This window comes from Schistocerca serialis, chromosome 4, assembly GCF_023864345.2.
Source record: "Schistocerca serialis cubense isolate TAMUIC-IGC-003099 chromosome 4, iqSchSeri2.2, whole genome shotgun sequence".
NCBI lineage: Eukaryota > Metazoa > Arthropoda > Insecta > Orthoptera > Acrididae > Schistocerca > Schistocerca serialis.
The window spans coordinates 755,275,368-755,293,332 of NC_064641.1; the positions used below are offsets into that span (position 1 = coordinate 755,275,368).

The following is a 17,965-nucleotide window of genomic DNA, read 5'->3' on the forward strand; positions in this document are numbered from 1 at the left end:
ACCAAGTGCATTGTATGTAACAGAAGAGGGAGGGAGACAGCAAAAAATAGACGGGTCAGAAAATGGAAGCTGTAGAAAACTAAAACGGAATGAAGAAAGGAGTAGTTACTGTGAAGGAATAGTTACTGAGAAAAAAGAAATTAACGTAAATTAAGGCTAGATGGGTAGCAAGAACCAAGGAAATGTTGTAGCTCTAGTTCCCACCTGCATAGTTCTGAGATAGTGGTCTCTGGGGGAAGAATCTAGATGGCATGTGTGGTGAAACAGGAGCCAAAGTCATGACTGTCATGTTGTAGAGCATGCTCTGCCATAGGATATTGTATGTTGCTGGTAGACACCCTCTGCCTGTGCCCATTCATCATAACTGATAACTTGGTGCTAGTCATGCCAATCTAAAAGGTGGAACAGTGTTTACATAACAGATGGTATACGATATGTGCCATTTCACAAGTGGCTCTACCTTTAATAATGTATGGTTTGCCAGTTACAAGGCTGGTATGGGTGGTGTGGTAGGAGGGTGCATAGGGCAAGTCTTGCAGCAGGGTGAGTCACAGGGGTAGGAGCCATAGGGCAGGGAGATGGGTGCAGAAGGAGCATAGGGTCTGACAAGGATATTGCAGAGATTGGGAGGATGACGAAAAGTTATTCTAGAGGTGGTGGACAAAATCGCAGACTGAATGGTTCTCATTTCAGGGTATGATTGTAGGATGTCATGGCCTTGTCAAAGTAGCTTACTGACACACACAAGACCAGGATAATACTGAGTGACAAGCGATGTACTCTGAAATTGTTTTTTGGATGTATCAACAGTACCAGGGTTGGATATGATGGCCTGGGAGACCTGCTTTTGAACTAGTCTGGTGGAGTACTTATGTCCAGTGTAGGCTCAGATAATAATGGTGGTCTGTTTCTGTAATGAGTCTGCATCTGAATGAAAATGTATGTCTTGAATGTCTTCATAGTTGAAGCAGCAAGCATGGAAGACATGGACGAGGACTGCAGATAGGAGGGGCTGCATGGGAATGTGGGCCAGCAGGAACATGTGCTGAGAGTCTATGCAACTGTGATAAACACTGTGTCCAGATGGTGCAGTGGTTAATGCAGTGGCCTAGTAAGCAGGAGATCCCAGGTTCAAATCCCAGTCTGGCACACATTTTCACACATTGCACCTGATAATGCATAAAGTCCCAATGCAGCTGAAATCAATAGTTTCTTTCCTCTCTCCCCTCCAGGGGTTTCAGTTGAAAGAATGAATACATGGTTCAACTGACAGAAAACTAGACCTGTTTCACTCAAAAAGAAAGAATGAATAACTCAGTCAGTATGCAACACTTCAATGGACTGTCAATTGTTTTCATGCAGATGCTCCCACAGAATGGTTTCTTTCAAAAGAAATAAATGAATAATAATCTAACTGATACATAAAACTACAATTAGCTGAATCATTTGTTTTCATTCACTTGTTCCCATAATTAGAAAAACAATTATGTGGCTGTGGAAAAATCTTTTCATTTATATTGTTCTAGAAATGACAATAAAATAAAACTAATAGCTGTAGCACAAGCTATATTAAAATTTTATTATTGGCACTAGCACTACCAAGGTCTGCTATCAAAATATGTGGATAAAAGGAATCATTAACCCAGCAGAACATTGTCCTGTATTGTTTTAACATTTTTAATAACACTGAACTGATCTATTTCCTTGACCTCATAGTTCACAGCAGTAAATGTAGGACTGGTACATGAGCCTATGGTGCAGAAGGCAAATGTCAAATTATAGTTTATTAACAGAACTCTGAGAAATTATGACAGACTGAACAAGGAAATAAAAATGAAATACTGATGTAATCAACGTTGGTATATAAGTAAAGTGGACAAACCTTACTTGCTGAATAATTCGTGAAATTTAAAATATTTTATAATGAGCTGCATGATCTTTGATATATCTTAATGTCAGAACTTGAGAACAGTAGAAAAGCCAAACAAAATACTGTGAGAGAAATGATAAGAGAGCCAACCACATTTAAAATTTACAAAGGATTCTAACAACAAACTGCTCCAAATCTCTTTAATCTCACCCTTCCCTTATTTGAAGAGTGAGTCATTCAGGAGATTTGCTGATGAGGTGAGTTCATGAGTCAGGTTTGGTTTCGGCTCACATGGCAGAGTGTCAAACATCTATTTAATGAACCATTTAGTGTGAATACTGAAACAGGCCAGTCAAGGTCAATTGCAGCCTTATTCTCATTTACACTTCAGATATCTAAAATGCAAGCAGATAAAATATGAAAACATGTGGAACCAAATTAAAAGTATTCATAGGTGCTTGATCTGCAGTATGTGATCAAAACTATCCGGACACCTGGCTGGAAATAACTTACAACTTCGTGGCACCCTCCATTGGTAATGCTGGAATTCAATATAGTGTTGGTCCAACCTTAGCCTTGATGACAGCTTCCACTCTTGCAGGCATACATTCAGTCAGATGCTGGAAGGTTTCTTGTGGAATTACAGCCCTTTCTTCACGGAGTGCTGCACTGAAGAGAGGTATCGATGTTGGTCGGTGAGGCCTGGCACGAAGTTGGCATTCCAAAACAACCCCAAGATGTTCTATAGGATTCAGGTCAGGACTCTGTGCAGGCCAGTCCATTACAGGGGTGTTATTGTCGTGTAACCACTCTGCCACAGGCCGTGCATTATGAACAGATGCTTGATTGTGTTGAAAGGTGCAATCACCATCCCTGAACTGCTCTTCAACAGTGGGAAGCAAGAAGGTGCTTAAAACATCGATATAGGCCCATGCTGTGATAGTGCCACACAAAACAACAAGGGGTGCAAGCCCCCTCCATGAAAAACATGACCACACCGTAACACCACCGCCTCGGAATTTTACTGTTGGCACTACACACACTGGCAGAAGATGTTCACTGGGCATTTGCCATACCCACACCCTGCCATCGGATTGCCACATTGTCACTTCACACAACATTTTTCCACTGTTCAATTGTCCGATGTTAACGCTTCTTATACCAAGTGAGGCATTGTTTGGCATTTACCGGCGTGATGTGTGGTTTATGAGCAGCTGCTCGACCATGAAACGCAAGTTTTCTCACTTCCTGCCTAACTGTTATAGTACTTGCAGTGGATCCTGATGCAGTTAGGAATTCCTGTGTGATGGTCTGGATAGATGTCTGCCTATTACACATTATGACCCTCTTCAACTGTCGGCGGTCTCTGGGAGTCAACAGACAAGATCAGCCTTTATGCTTTTGTGCTGTATGTGTCCCTTCACATTTCGACTTCACTTTAACATTGGAAACTGTGAACCTAGGGATGTTTAGGAGTGTGGAAATCTCGTGTGCATACGTATGACACATGTTCGAAGTCTGTGAGTTCCGCGGAGTGCCCCATTCTGCTCACTCACGACGTCTAATGACTACTGAGGTTGCTGTTATGGGGTACCTAGCAGTAGGTGGCAGCACAATGCACCTAATATGAAAAACATATGTTTTTGGGGTGTCTGGATACTTTTGATCACATAATGTATTTATGTTCTTCTCCCTTCTGATTATGATGACACTATGGCAGTGAGGAGATCCCTGAACACGAAAAACGTAAAATTTAAAATGACCAAAGAAAAAAAAAACACTACTGAGAACCAAAAAGGATCAATAATAATGTTGTTAACCTATACACGCCACATACAATGGTAAAATTAAATAAATTAAGGCACATCACAAAACACAAAAAAGTGAATTTACTATATGGTGTTTCGATAAAAATGAGTGCAAGGTACTCTTCACTGAATGCTACATCAGCTTATGGGCTATAACTACAATTTATTGTATTTAATATAGTAAAAATAGCATGAAATTCTCCCTTACCTGGTTTTACTTGTGAGAATAGAATTTCTCTGTCCTTATGAGGCAGAATTTCTATCTTATTCAGAGTGGGATTTTCTGCAAACATGCGCTCAAGTATACACAAAGACTTATAGTACGAAAGCTCTGAAGTAATAATTTCAAATTTTGCTTCCTGTAGCTTTACTTGTTGTGGTGTCATAGAATCTGCAAGAAATGCACGCATTAACTGTTAAAAGCAAAATGGAGAGAATAATATCAATGATATAATATATTCCTTAGAAACAAACAGTTTAAAACAAAAAGCTCTTGTTTCACAATTTGCTTAATCAAACTAATTTTTACAAAAACTGTCATTCCAACAAATAGTTTATCCCCGTACACAGCTCCTTTGTTACTCTAACTTTGCTTTACAGTTTTTAAGGTATTTATGATCTATGATATACCAGTATGTATCTTTAAGCTGTAATTGCTTTTTGGGTTTTCAGAAAAGTTGTTCACTGCATTCCATTTTTTTCCTGCAGAAATCGAATATAAAACAATTCTCAACAGAACTTTAGTTACCTTCATGATAGAGTTACAAGATCCTGACACTCTCCTTTTTATTTTATTGTTTTGTTCTTCTGTAATGTGATTACAAAACAGCACTTGCAACTAATTGTTGTTCTGAAGCCAATGAACACAAATTTACTCCCTTACAATTGTTGGTGGGTTAAGTAAGTTGGAAATTATAATACTTCAAACAAAGTATAACTGAATTTTTCTAGTAAACAAAAAATATGGGAACATAACACAATGAGGTTAGTATGAAAAGTTTACAACCTCAACATGAAGATAGCAGCACCTGTCAAAAAAATTGGGGAGCTTGTTTGTGCCTGTGTAATTAGGTACTGACAAAAATTTCATCCCTCTTTGATGCACAGTTGTTTTCTGAAAGCTGTTGATTACAAACATCAGTGACATGAAGTTTTTAAGTAAGTGTAAGCTGAAATATATATATATTTTTTAATTTTATGTGCTTTGGTTCAAGTTGAAGCCATGACTGAGTTACATTTGTTAAATGTGCAAGGAGCTTGTTTTTCTTTAAAATGTATACTGGATTACCTTCATTCATTTCCTTGAAGTTTGTGAATGGTCTTGTTTTACATTCCAACACTAAATTCATTTCTACTTCTTTCTGTTTCATTTGTGAATGGTTCACAGGAAGAATGAAAGCCAGTAAACCTCAGTGTTAGGTCAGTCTTTTGCAAATGAATCATAATGAGTTTCTTTGAGATGTATGTGAGATGAAATCTGTGTGTGTGTTTGTGTGTTTTTTATTGTATCTATCTACCAGTGCTTTATCGTTTGGTAAGTCATCCAAATGTTTGTTAGAGTAATGTATGAAAAAAAGTAAATCACTCAAGAACTTTTTGAGATTTTTGTAAACAATGATGGACAGCATCTTGTCTTTATATAGTAGTATAGATTTTCTAGAAATTGATGGATTGTTGTTATCCGATTTCCAGATGTCACTTCAGTGAAGTAAATATAATGGCATTGCAGTAAAAGCAATATGTACCACACCTCATTGCTTTTTCTTTGCAAAAGCCTGGAACCTGTCAGATTTTTTAATTCCCAACTCATTTGGATTTATTTATGCTTATCATGTGGTCATTAATTTATCCAAGATTACAGGTCTGTGTGTCATGTTATATTTGAGGTGATTTTAAATCATGAATCACAATGAGATTCTTTGAGATGTATGTGAGATGAAGTAACATATAGTTTGACCTTTCTCAGAATATACACTCATGGAATTTTTACAGTACACCTTTCCATGAAGTACAGTCCTCTTGCAGTGTTACCCACTAGAGTTATATGAGCATCTCTGTGATGATCTGATAAATAATTATTTAATCACAAAACTGTAAGGTGGGACTGAAAAGAGAAAGAAAGGAGAGAGAGAGAGAGAGAGAGAGAGAGAGAGAGAGAGAGAGAGAGAGAGAGAGAGAGATAGGCTATGTCTGTCAGAATGTTTATTAGAGCATCATGTAAAAATCCAAAGTAAATCAGTCCAGAAATTTTCAAGATTTTTGGAAATAATATTAAACAATGTTTCATCTTTGTATATGTCTGTATATGATATCAATATAATAGAGGGAAACACTCCACGTGGGAAAAATTATGTATAAAAACAAAGATGAGGTGACTTACCGAATGAAAGCGCTGGCAGGTCGATAGACACAAAAACAAACACAAACATACACACAAAAGTCAAGCTCTCGCAACAAACTGTTGCCTCATCAGGAAAGAGGGAAGGAGAGGGGAAGACGAAAGGAAGTGGGTTTTAAGGGAGAGGGTAAGGAGTCATTCCAATCCCGGGAGCGGAAAGACTTACCTTAGGGGGAAAAAAGGACAAAAGGACAGGTATATACTCGCACACACGCACATATCCATCCACACATACAGACACAAGCAGACATACCTGTCCTTTTTTCCCCCTAAGGTAAGTCTTTCCACTCCCGGGATTGGAATGACTCCTTACCCTCTCCCTTAAAACCCACTTCCTTTCGTCTTCCCCTCTCCTTCCCTCTTTCCTGATGAGGCAACAGTTTGTTGCGAAAGCTTGAATTTTGTGTGTATGTTTGTGTTTGTTTGTGTGTCTATCGACCTGCCAGCGCTTTCGTTCGGTAAGTCACCTCATCTTTGTTTTTATATATGTCTGTATATGTGCGGATGGATATGTGTGTGTGTGTGTGTGTGTGTGTGCGTGAGTGTATACCTGTCCTTCTTTCCCCCTAAGGTAAGTCTTTCCGCTCCCGGGATTGGAATGACTCCTTACTCTCTCCCTTAAAACCCACATCCTTTTGTCTTTCCCTCTCCTTCCCTCTTTCCCGATGAAGCAACTTTGGGTTGCAAAAGCTTGAAATCTGTGTATGTGTTTGTGTGTTTTTATTGTGTCTATCTACCAGTGCTTTATCCTTTGGTAAGTCATCCAAATGTTTGTTATAGTAATGTATGAAAAAAAGTAAATCAGTCAAGAACTTTTTGAGATTTTTGTAAACAATGATAGACAGCATCTTGTCTTTATATAGTAGTATAGATTTTCTAGAAATTGATGGATTGTTGTTACCTGATTTCCAGATGTCACTTCAGTGAAGTAAATATAATGGCATTGCAGTAAAAGCAATATGTACCACACCTCATTGCTTTTTCTTTGCAAAAGCCTGGAACCTGTCAGATTTTTTAATTCCCAACTCACTTGGATTTATTTATGCTTATCATGTGGTCATTAATTTGTCCAAGATTGCAGGTCTGTGTGTCATGTAATATTTGAGGTGATTTCAAATAATTGAAAAACAAACAAAAATTTTCTGTAAAGTTTGTCTATTATTATTCAGCAGAAAAAAGACATTAACTCCACTGAGCATGATGTAGTCACTGTTGCCATCATACTACACTGACAGAAAAGAGATCACAATAACAAATAATAATTAATGTAAAGTAATGAAATTTCAGGAATATGTTTGCCTAGGTAATATATTTAAGTGATTAACACTGCAAGATCACAGGTTAATGTAAGTAAATGTGAAATGCTGGTACTTTAATAACAGGTGTAATCACCAGAATGTTCAATGCATGCATCATATGTGCATGCATTGTGTTGTGCAGGTGCCAAATGTCAGTTTCTGGGATGAAGTTCTATGCCTGTTGCATCTGGTTGGTCAATAAAGGAACGGTTAATGCTGGCTGTATGAGGGTTGCCCAGAAAGTGATGCATCACATTTTTTTCTCTGCCAAAAACAATTATACGAATGCAAAACGTTACATATGTATTGTTTGAAGTCTCCTGAGTGAGTGCATCTCGTATGACAGATATTGTAGCAGCGGGACAGTTTCAAAATAGCATGTATAGGTGATGTACATTACAAGCAACATGCTGTCATTGAATTTCTGACTGCAGAGAAAGAAACTGTCAGGAATATTTACAACCACTTGCTGCTGTTGACAGAAGTACAGTTAGCCACTGGGCACAGAGGGTGAGGTCATCAGAAGGCAGTTCAGAGGAGCTCCATGATTTGCAGCTGTTGGGGAGACCATCCATGGCTGTCACACCTGACATGTTGCAGTGAGCTTCTACGTGCTCAGGCCCTTAAAGGATCCATTCATGGGAGACATTTTGAGGATGAGGAGGAGGTGATTCACACAGTGAAGCACTGGCTCCGCCACCAGGACAAGGATTGGTACCGATAGGGCATACACACTTTTGTTTAGCGCTGGAGGAAGACCATAGAACAGGATGCATATTATGTGGAAATAATTCTCATTATGTTCAATAAAGAATTGTTGAAGAAAAAATGCAGTGTATTACTTTCTGGGCAACCGTTGTAGATGATGCTGCAGTTGGCGTCCATGACCTCCCATATGTGCTTGACTAGAGACACGTCTGGTGATTAAGCAGGCCAAGGCAACACGTCAACATCTTGTAGAGCATGTTGGGTTATGATAGCAGTATGTGGGTGACTGTTATCCTGTTGGAAAACACCCTTTGGAATGCTGTTCATTAATGGCAGCACAACAGGTCGAACTGCCAGACTGACCTACAAATTTGCAATCAGGGTGTGTGGTATAACCACAAGAGTACTCTTGCTGTAATACAAAATTGCACCCCAGGGTGTATCTCGAGGTGTAGGTTCAGTGTGTCTAGCACACAAACAGGTTGATTGCAGGCTTGAACTGTCCTCCTACTAACCAACACACAGCCATCACTGGCACTGAGGCAGAACCAGTTTTCATCAGAAAACACAACAGACCTCCACCCTGTCCTCCAATGAGCTCCTGCTTGATACCACTGATGCCGCAAATTGTGGTGGTTTGGGGGTCATCGGAATGCATGATACAGGGCATCTGGCTTGGAGCTGTCCATGGAGTAACCGATTTGTAAAAGACTGTCGTGTAATTGTGGTGCCAACTGCTGCCTGTATTGCTGCCGCAGATGTAATACAATGCACCAGAAACATATGCCAAACACAATGGTCATCCCTTTTGGTAGTGCTAAGTGGCTGTCCAGAGCCTGATCTTGTTACTGTACATTCACATGACCTCTGATGCCAGCAGCCACGTACAGTGACTATATTCCTACCAAGTTTTTCTGAAGTATCACGGAAGGAACATCCAGCTTCTTGTAACCTTATTACATGACTTTGCTCAAACTCAGTGAGATGTTGATAATGGCATCTTTGTCACCCTGAAGGCAATCTTGACCCTCATCAACTCACCACATCCAGCCTCAAAGGTAACTAATGCTCATGACCATTACAGCATGTATTTAAAGCAAACATGATTTGCATCCTCATAGTGGTGCTAGTAGGGCCACTCTTATGCATCTGGGGCAAAATCTAAAAGAGAAGTAAAAACATGCCAACCAACCTTTGTTTTTGTAACACAACTTCTTCTTCGTGTTGTGATTTTTTTTCCTGTCAGTGTATTTGACGGAACTGAATCATACCAATCACCCTACTAGTAACTGGCTTAAACAACTGAACACTCCTTAGAACTGTCCACAACTGTCCACCTTCAACTTAGATGGCTTCTTTTGTTATGGTGGCTCATGACACCATTCATATGGCGTCAGACAAACCCTACGCCAGAATTACAAAGTGGCTTATGAATCAAATGAATATTTCTACAAGAGTATCAATATCTGTTGACTAGTTACTTACTAATTTGTTAAGGGAGCAGACACAGTTTGCTTAAAAAAGGTTATTGCATTAACTAAAGCAAAAATGTTTTTCACCAGAAGAAAAGTAAACTGGCAACATCATACTACACTAATGTAGCTCAGTAACATGTCATCTGATTTCAAATATTGAGTACTTACATGAAATATGTTGTTATACCTACCAAGAAGACCACTATTTATTACTTCTTCAGTATCTTGCCATTTGGTTCGAAAACCATGATGCCGCTTTTTGGTTGGCAGTTTATTGCCTGGTTGAAGTCTTGTCTTCCAACGCATTGTGAATGTCATACTTTCATAAGGAATTTCATCCACCTCTTTTTGTACAGTGTCACAAGGTTCTGCTTCATCCACTATGAACTGGTGTCCATCATCTACCTATGAAACAAAATCAATATTGTGTTCATGTGTGATTTATGTGCTTTACAGATGATATATAATTTGTATACAAGTGCCTGAAAATCATTAAAAATTTTAATGTCTTCTGTAATATGTGAATCATTTCACAGTACTAATAAAAAAAAAACACAACTCACACACACGACTGCAGTCTAGGCAACTGAAACCACACTGCGAGCAGCAGCACCAGTACATGTTGAGAGTGGTGACTGGGTGGAGGAAAGGAGGAGGCTGGGGCAGGGAGGGGGAGAGATAGCATGGTGGGGATGGTCGACAGTGAAGTGCTGCAGATTGGGCGGCGGGCAGGCAAGAGGTGGGGAGGGGGGGGGGGGGGGGGAAGTAGCGGAAAAGGAGAGAAATAGAGAGAAACAAATAAAAAATAAAATAAATTAAAAAAAGAGACTGGGTGTGGTGGTGGAATGATGTCTGTGTAGTGCCGGAATGGGAGCAGGGAAGGGGCTGGATGGGTGAGGACAGCGACTAACAAAGGCTGAGGCGAGGAGGGTTACGGGAATGTAGGATGTACTGCAGAGAAAGTTCTCCACTGTGCAATTCAGAAAAGCTGGTGTTGGTGGGAAGGATCCATACAGCACAGGCTGTGAAGCAGTCATTGAAATGAAGAGTATCATGGTTGGCAGCGTGTTCAGTAACAGGGTGGTCCACTTGTTTCTTGGCCACAGGTTGTCGGTGGCCATTCATGCAGACAGACAGCTTGTTGGTTGTCATGCCAGCATAGAATTCAGCACAGTGGTTGCAGCTTAGCTTGTACACCACATGACTGGTTTCACATTACATCCTGGGTTTTCCGTTGTTTGATTTAACAGTACTAAAAAGATGTGTAATTTTATGCAAAAAGACATTGTGTCTACATGTGCGCCATGATCACTTCTTGTTGCAAACTTCAATAGTAATAGGTCTAATGAATAAGCATACCACACAGAATGTTATCTTTTATGTCCCATACAGTACATTTATCAACCATATCTACTGCTGTCATACTGAGTGATCAGGAGATGGTGTGTTAAATAAATCAAAACCAGTAATCACAAAAGAACTGTAATTGTGATCTTGACTGATAATGAATATCTGTTTAAACATGTATGGCCCATGTTACTGATAAAATGTTATTTGTTTGCCCACAAAAGTGCAGTACTATGTGGTAAAAGGAAGATATACTGAAGTTTTCTTTTTAATTTTTGAGTTTGTAATACAAATATATATCTAAATAAGACCACCTCACATTTTACAAATGTAGTATGAAAAATAGTTTGCAAGTTTCACAACTGGAAAAAAGACAAGTTAGTTTGAAGTTATTATATATCTGAAGTATTAAAAGATGACTTCAGTTATTTTCTGACTTTATATTTCAGAACTTATTTATTCTTATGAGCCAACATTATATGTGTGTAAGCCTTATATTTAAAAAACATGGAATAATGAAAGTTTTTCTATACATATCTGTCTGTATGTGAACAAAAAGTTAAAAAAACATTAAGTTTTGGAGATCTCAAACTCTATAATTATAGTATCCTCTATGAATTTCATTTGATTTGATCTGATTTTTATTGATCCCAGAAATCCTGTCGTGTGTTCTTACACCTACTGTAGATAGGGGAAAAAAGACAATTACAATTTGTATAAATATTATAATTAGCTCATAATAAGAAAAACTATGATTATGGGACAACTCACAATTACAGTTGCATTATAATAATTACTTGGTTCCAGACCACAAGGAGGTGTACTGTCCCCACTTCACACATTAATTATGAGGGCCAGTACACTTCCCAGTTTGGATATGGTTTGTAGACAGTTTTCCACCTCCATTTTCTGCCTTAGACAGATGATGTGCAAGCACTTTGGAAAATGATGAATGATGTTACATTTGACCAGATGATTACACTGAATACAGACAAAAGGGGGACAACACAGATTCCTCCATAAGGGAAAGGGGGCAGGGGAGAGGAGGGGAAACTGGCAATAGTTGCAAAATGCCTTCGAAAGTGACAACCCCATCATAACAATAGTGCCACAAGCTCTTATACATTTGGTGATGTACAGTGGTTAGCATCGCTGCCTGATGTGCTGTGGGTAGCTGGTTCAAACCCGACCACCAGCAATCATTACTTGTTATTTCATACTTATAGTTTCTGGAAGGTTCTTGAAATATCTTGTGTTTTTAATGTTTGTTGGATATTCAATGGCTGTATAAATATTAGCATCCTGGAATATTTGATGTTTGTACTGGACTCTCCATGCAGGAGATCAGTTCTGTTCTGGCTGTATGTTGGTGTCAGTAATAAATGTGCTTTCAGTCCTAAGTGTTGAACTTCACTGATGACTCTGCCTACACATTTGGACTTGATTGTGGTTTAAATGTGGATGCAACAGATACTTCAAAACATCTATATTGCCATGGCTCCAATTAGATGATGTAAAAGCCTAAAAGGAACGCACAAAACAAGTTTCAGAATGTGTGTCCCATTTCTGGTGCATATAAAATTTGAGTCTATATAAAGTAAATAACAGAGGTTAAATTAGTTTAAAATAAAGCACCACTGGTACATAGCATGAAACAGGAGACCCTCTCTGTTCCTAGGCCTGCCAGAAAGTCTCCAGCAGAGCAGGACAAAGGTCTGGGCTTAAGGGCATGCTAAACATGAATCTGCACAAAGTTAGCTGAGCACTGTGTTTGATACAGTGCTGCATACACACTATAATGCCTGTGTCAGCAATAATGATCATAAACATTGTGGGTGATTAAGGGGAACTTTGGATCACTAACTTTCTTGAGCAGCCACAACTCAGACCTACATATATGTGCATTGGTACAGCTAAACCATTCCAGAAAGGGCAGCTTAGTGTCAAACACTGGGATCATACACTAATTACCCAGCAGTAATGTAGCTGAATGACGGGTAATTGTGGAGGAAGTGGAGAAGATGCTGCAAGATGACATTGTTGACTTTTCAGAGAGTCCTTGGTTCTCTCCTGTGGTTCTGTTGAAGGAAGAGGTTACCACATTGTGTTTCTGTGTTGACTACTGATGGCCAAATGAAATCATGAAGAAAAATGTCTATGCATTGACACAAGTTTATGACACCATGGACCACTTGAAAGAAGCAAATTATTTCTCTACTTTTGAGATTCCGATAGGTTACTAGCAAATTGAGGTTGATGAGGCTGACTGAGAAAAGACTGCCTTCAAAATTCTTGATGGGCTGTATGAGTTCACAGTGATATCGTTTGTATTATGTAAAGCTCCAAGCACCTTCAAATTTATGGTGGACAACCTGCTTTGACACTTTGAATAGACGATTTGCCTTTGCTATCTGGATGAAACTGTCATTTTACAAAGACATTTCGAGAACATCTAAGCTCACTAACAACTGTGCTGAAATGTGTTCAGGTGGCAGGTGTCCATCTAAATCCAAAAAGCACCTCTTTGCACACAATAAATAAGAATCATGTGGCACTTATTGAATGGTGATGGAGTCCATTATAAGAGCAGTCACAGATTTTCCAACTCCTTGGCACATTCATGAGAAGTTTTCTCAAAATTTGCTTGTACTACTGGAAATTCATAGAGGACTTCTGTATGTCTCTTGCAGGAAATACTGCAGAAAGATGCCAAATTTTACTGCAACTAGGCACAAGAAAGATCTTTTCTTCTCCTTGAGGAGGCGCTAACATCTTCCCCAGATCTATCATTGTATGATGTGAATGCCAAGTCAGAACCTTTCACTGATGCTGTTCTGTGGTAGGAGCAGTTCTAGTACAAGTTCAGGAAGGTGCTGAAAGGTGACAACTTATATTTACAGAGTGTCTCCAAGTCAAAGAAGAACTACTCTACAATCAAGAAAGAGTGTCTTGCTGTCATTTGGGTCATCAACATGTTCCAGCCATACTTTTGCTATTCTGATGGATCGCTATTCTCTTTGCTGACTGACTAGTCTGAAGGATCCATTAGCTCAACTGCCAAGATGGACACTGAGGCTTCAGGAGTACAATGTCACAATCATATATAAAAATGGATGCAGACACAACATTGCTGCTGAACAGAATGAAGATGCAGTTTAGAAACCTTGTCAGATGGGGAACCAACCAGAAAAAGATTCCAATTAATAAATGGAACATTGTATAAGAGAAACTATGATCCAATGGGGCAGGAAAGATTGCTTGTCACCTCAGCTTATCTGTGGCCAGCAATCCTGAATTATTTTCATAAAGCTCCCCATGTTAAAATTACCTCCAGGACATCTGATACCATCCCATCTGCAGGAACACCATTCCACCAAATTGGAATTGACCTCTTGTGGAGGTTCTCAAAATCGACGAACAAGAAATAATTGATAACAGTCTGCACTGACTACTTCACTTGCTATGCTGTCACCAAAGCTATGCCAACTTCTTAAATTCTGGAGACTGCATATTATTTGTAGAAGATATCATTTTGAACCACAGAACACCCCATATGATGATCTCTGATTGTCAAAAAGTTTCCAATAAAGATCAGAGATAATTTCACATTGTGACATTACCCACAGGATGATAATTGCCTCCCTTCCACATACAATGGCCTCACACAGTTTTTTAATAAGATGTTGACAGATATGCCCCCAGTGTATGCTGATGTCAAACAGAGACACTGGGCTACAAAATTGCTGTCACGATATTTGCATACAACACAGTGGAGCAAGATATTACAGGCTTCACATTGTTCTTTCTCCTCCACTTTCATGAGGCTGAAATGACAATGAATACACACTCTGTCCTGTTGAACCAGATTATAATTAGGATGGTTATGTAAAACACTCATCACCAGGACTGAAGAAGCAAGGCAACTGGCTTATATATGGAGCCTGGACACTCAGGATTAAGACTGAGAATGCTTTAACATCAACCACTGGCCAGTAAGATACAGCCTTGGAGACTTCATGTGGATTTTTATACCATGCAGAACATGGAACAATCAGGAAAGTTACAAAAGTGCTACAAAGTGTACAACTTTGCTTCCACCGTTTTTTCCCCAACATTTGAGGCTTTAATGAAACAAATTGGTTACACATGTACCATTCAAAGTATTTTTCATCACTGGCCGCTACTTTCTTCCATCTTTCAGTCAGTGTACGAATCCTGAGTTGAAAAAATTGTTCATCTTTTGAAGCAATCCATGAATCGATCCAATTTGTGACTTCTTCATGAGATTGGAAGTGTTGGTCAGCCAGGCCATGCACCATTGATCTAAACAGGTAATAGTCAGAGGGAGCAATGTCTGGAGAATATGGTGGGTGGGGTAGAACTTCCCATTTTAACATTTCCAAGCACATTTCGACCTCTTTTTGCAGCTTGGGGTCAAGAATTGTCGTGCTGCAAAATCACTTTATTGTGAGTCTCACTGTATTGCTGCCGTTTGTCTTTTAATGCTCTGCTCAAATGCATTAATTGTGTTTGATAATTACCACTTGTGATTGTTTCACTTGGATTTTAACACCTTATAGTACACAACGCCGAGTTGGTCCTACCAAATGCAGAGCAAGAAATTGGAGCCGTGAATATTCGGTTTGGCCGTCGACGTGGAAGCATGGCGGGGATATCCCCATGATTTTTTGCATTTAGGGTTATCGTAATGAACCCATTTTTCGTCTCCAGCCACAATGCACTGCAGAAATCCCTCCCATTTTTGCCTCTGAAGCAACTGTTCACAAACACACAAACTCCATTCAACGCCAATTCTTATTGAGTTTGACGCAAGTCTTCGCTCGGCAATGTTTCCAATTCTGCATCTTCAAAAACATTCTCTCTTCCACCACTATGCTGGTCTACGACATTAAAATCACCATTCTTGAAGCATTGAAACCACTCACAACACATTCCTTCACTAACAGCATCCTTACCATATGTACTTGAGAGCATTTCATGAGACTCAGCCACTGTTAATGTGGTGTCACCACCAGACACCACACTTGCTAGGCGGTAGCCTTTAAATCAGCCGCGGTCCATTAGTATACGTCGGACCCACGTGTCGCCACTGTCAGTGATAGCAGACCAAGCGCCACCACACGGCAGGTCTAGAGAGACGTTCTAGCACTCGCCCCAGTTGTACAGCCGACTTAGCCAGAGATGGATCACTGACAACTACGCTCTCATTTGCCGAGACGATAGTTGGCATAGCCTTCAGCTATGTCAATTGCTACGACCTAGCAAGGCGCCATAGCATTGGATATTATTTTATATTGTGGTTATAACACGTATCGTCAAGAGAGATGTTCTACAATTGTGGATTAAAGTTAAGTATTACATCAACTACGTACTTTATTTGCTACTATTAATTCCTTTAACTGTTCCAGACCTCACGCCAATCTGCGTGAGCTTAACGCGTGCCTTTCGGCTTCCTCTCATTGTGACTTGGCTGTCTTGCCAAGTCACAACAGTTTTCTTCATACTGAAACAAAACAGAAACATCTCCCACAAATGACAAGAATTAGGCTTGTAAACTGACATTTTCAATCAAGAACAACTTTATGACGCAGACAAAAATTGACTAATGTTTGAATGAGGTTATGTTGACTGAGGTACAAGCTAACTGCCTGACATCTGCAATCTGTTTCTTTCGACCACTACTCATCGTTGTCGCCACTTATCGGCAAACGGCGGAAGCAAAGTTGTACACCTTGTACTTTGTGCTGTATTGTATCCTTGATGACACTTCGCACAGAAAACAAAAGGGCAGAGGCATCATCCATGCCCTTCTTATGAAGCTCTACTGTAATCCACAGGCACACATTAACAATAGGTGACTCAAGGTTCGACAGGAGAAGCTACCTCTGATGCTCTTCATAGTGAAGAGGATGTAACAACATGACCAGAATGTGAGGATCCACCTGTGCTGCTGTACAGAGGTCCAGTGACAAGATCTAGATCCAGGGTGCTGTAGTCAGCTACAATGAGAGCTTCTGAAGCACCAGTTGCTGTTTCTCGAAGGAGCAACGCCATGAGCTCTGGTGCCACCAGTGTGGTGAAATGGATAGCATCATCTCCTGTGTACTGCAGGTTGCTGGTTTCAGCCTGGCAATTAGCAATTATTTGTTATTTCATATTTTTCATTTCTGGAAGTTTCTTGAAATATCTTATGTTTCTAATGTTTGTGAATCTGAAATATGCAATGGCTGTGCAAATACTGTCATTCTGGAATATTCAGTTTTTGCCTAAATAACTGAAATCTCTGTACAAGAGATCTGTTTTGGCTGTATGTTGGAGTTAGTAATAAACCTGCTTTCAGTATTGAGTGCTGAACTTTGTAGGTGACCCTGCCTTTGGACTTGTACTTGATTGTGGTTTAAATGAGGCAATAGCATATATGAGAGTATTATCAGTTATCTGTAGATTGATTGGTGAAATCACTATCACTATACTAGTCCTGACATGATGTTGGCTAGATAAAGGACACCAGGAAGGAAGGAAGAAAGAAATGAAAAAAAACGGGCATGGGACAAGTCACAATTACAGTTACATTATAATAATCTCATAACAGGAAAAAAAGAGTTACATCTCGGAAATTAATCAAATAAAACTAATGGTATTTAAGAAACCATTTCACTTGGTTATATTAGACTTGTAGTACAGAAAATAGTTGTAATATCTATAGAATGAGCTAATCAGCTATAAATTTATGGTAAACAAATATTCAGTTTGATTATTTTAGGCTGTCATTTATAAATTGTTCTGCTGTATAAAAGCAGTTTTTCTAAAGTAACATTATTACTTTTCTTCTGAGTCCTTCTGTATTTCACTTTAAGCTTTCATGTAGCTTATTGCATAGAACTTCCACTGCTGTGTCCTTAACATAGGCAATGACTAATTATAGATACGTCATTAGAATGATTGGTCGAATGATAGTGGATTTTTTTTTTTTTAAATATGTAAATTTTCTTGAACAAACCACACTGCTTCATGAATACCCAAATAGAATGCAGCACCAT

General features: G+C 39.3%; 1 protein-coding gene across 1 annotated transcript in view; it reads right to left on the reverse strand.

Annotated features, from left to right (window-relative positions):
* Positions 1-17,965, reverse strand: part of LOC126473298 (uncharacterized) — a 220,765-nt gene that overhangs the window by 46,370 nt on the left and 156,430 nt on the right. Inside the window, exons 8-9 of the mRNA XM_050100268.1 lie at positions 9,749-9,962; positions 3,887-4,069 (exon numbers count right to left, since the gene is read on the reverse strand). Coding sequence (XP_049956225.1) covers positions 3,887-4,069; positions 9,749-9,962 — 397 coding nt within the window. The remainder of the gene's footprint in view (positions 1-3,886; positions 4,070-9,748; positions 9,963-17,965) is intronic.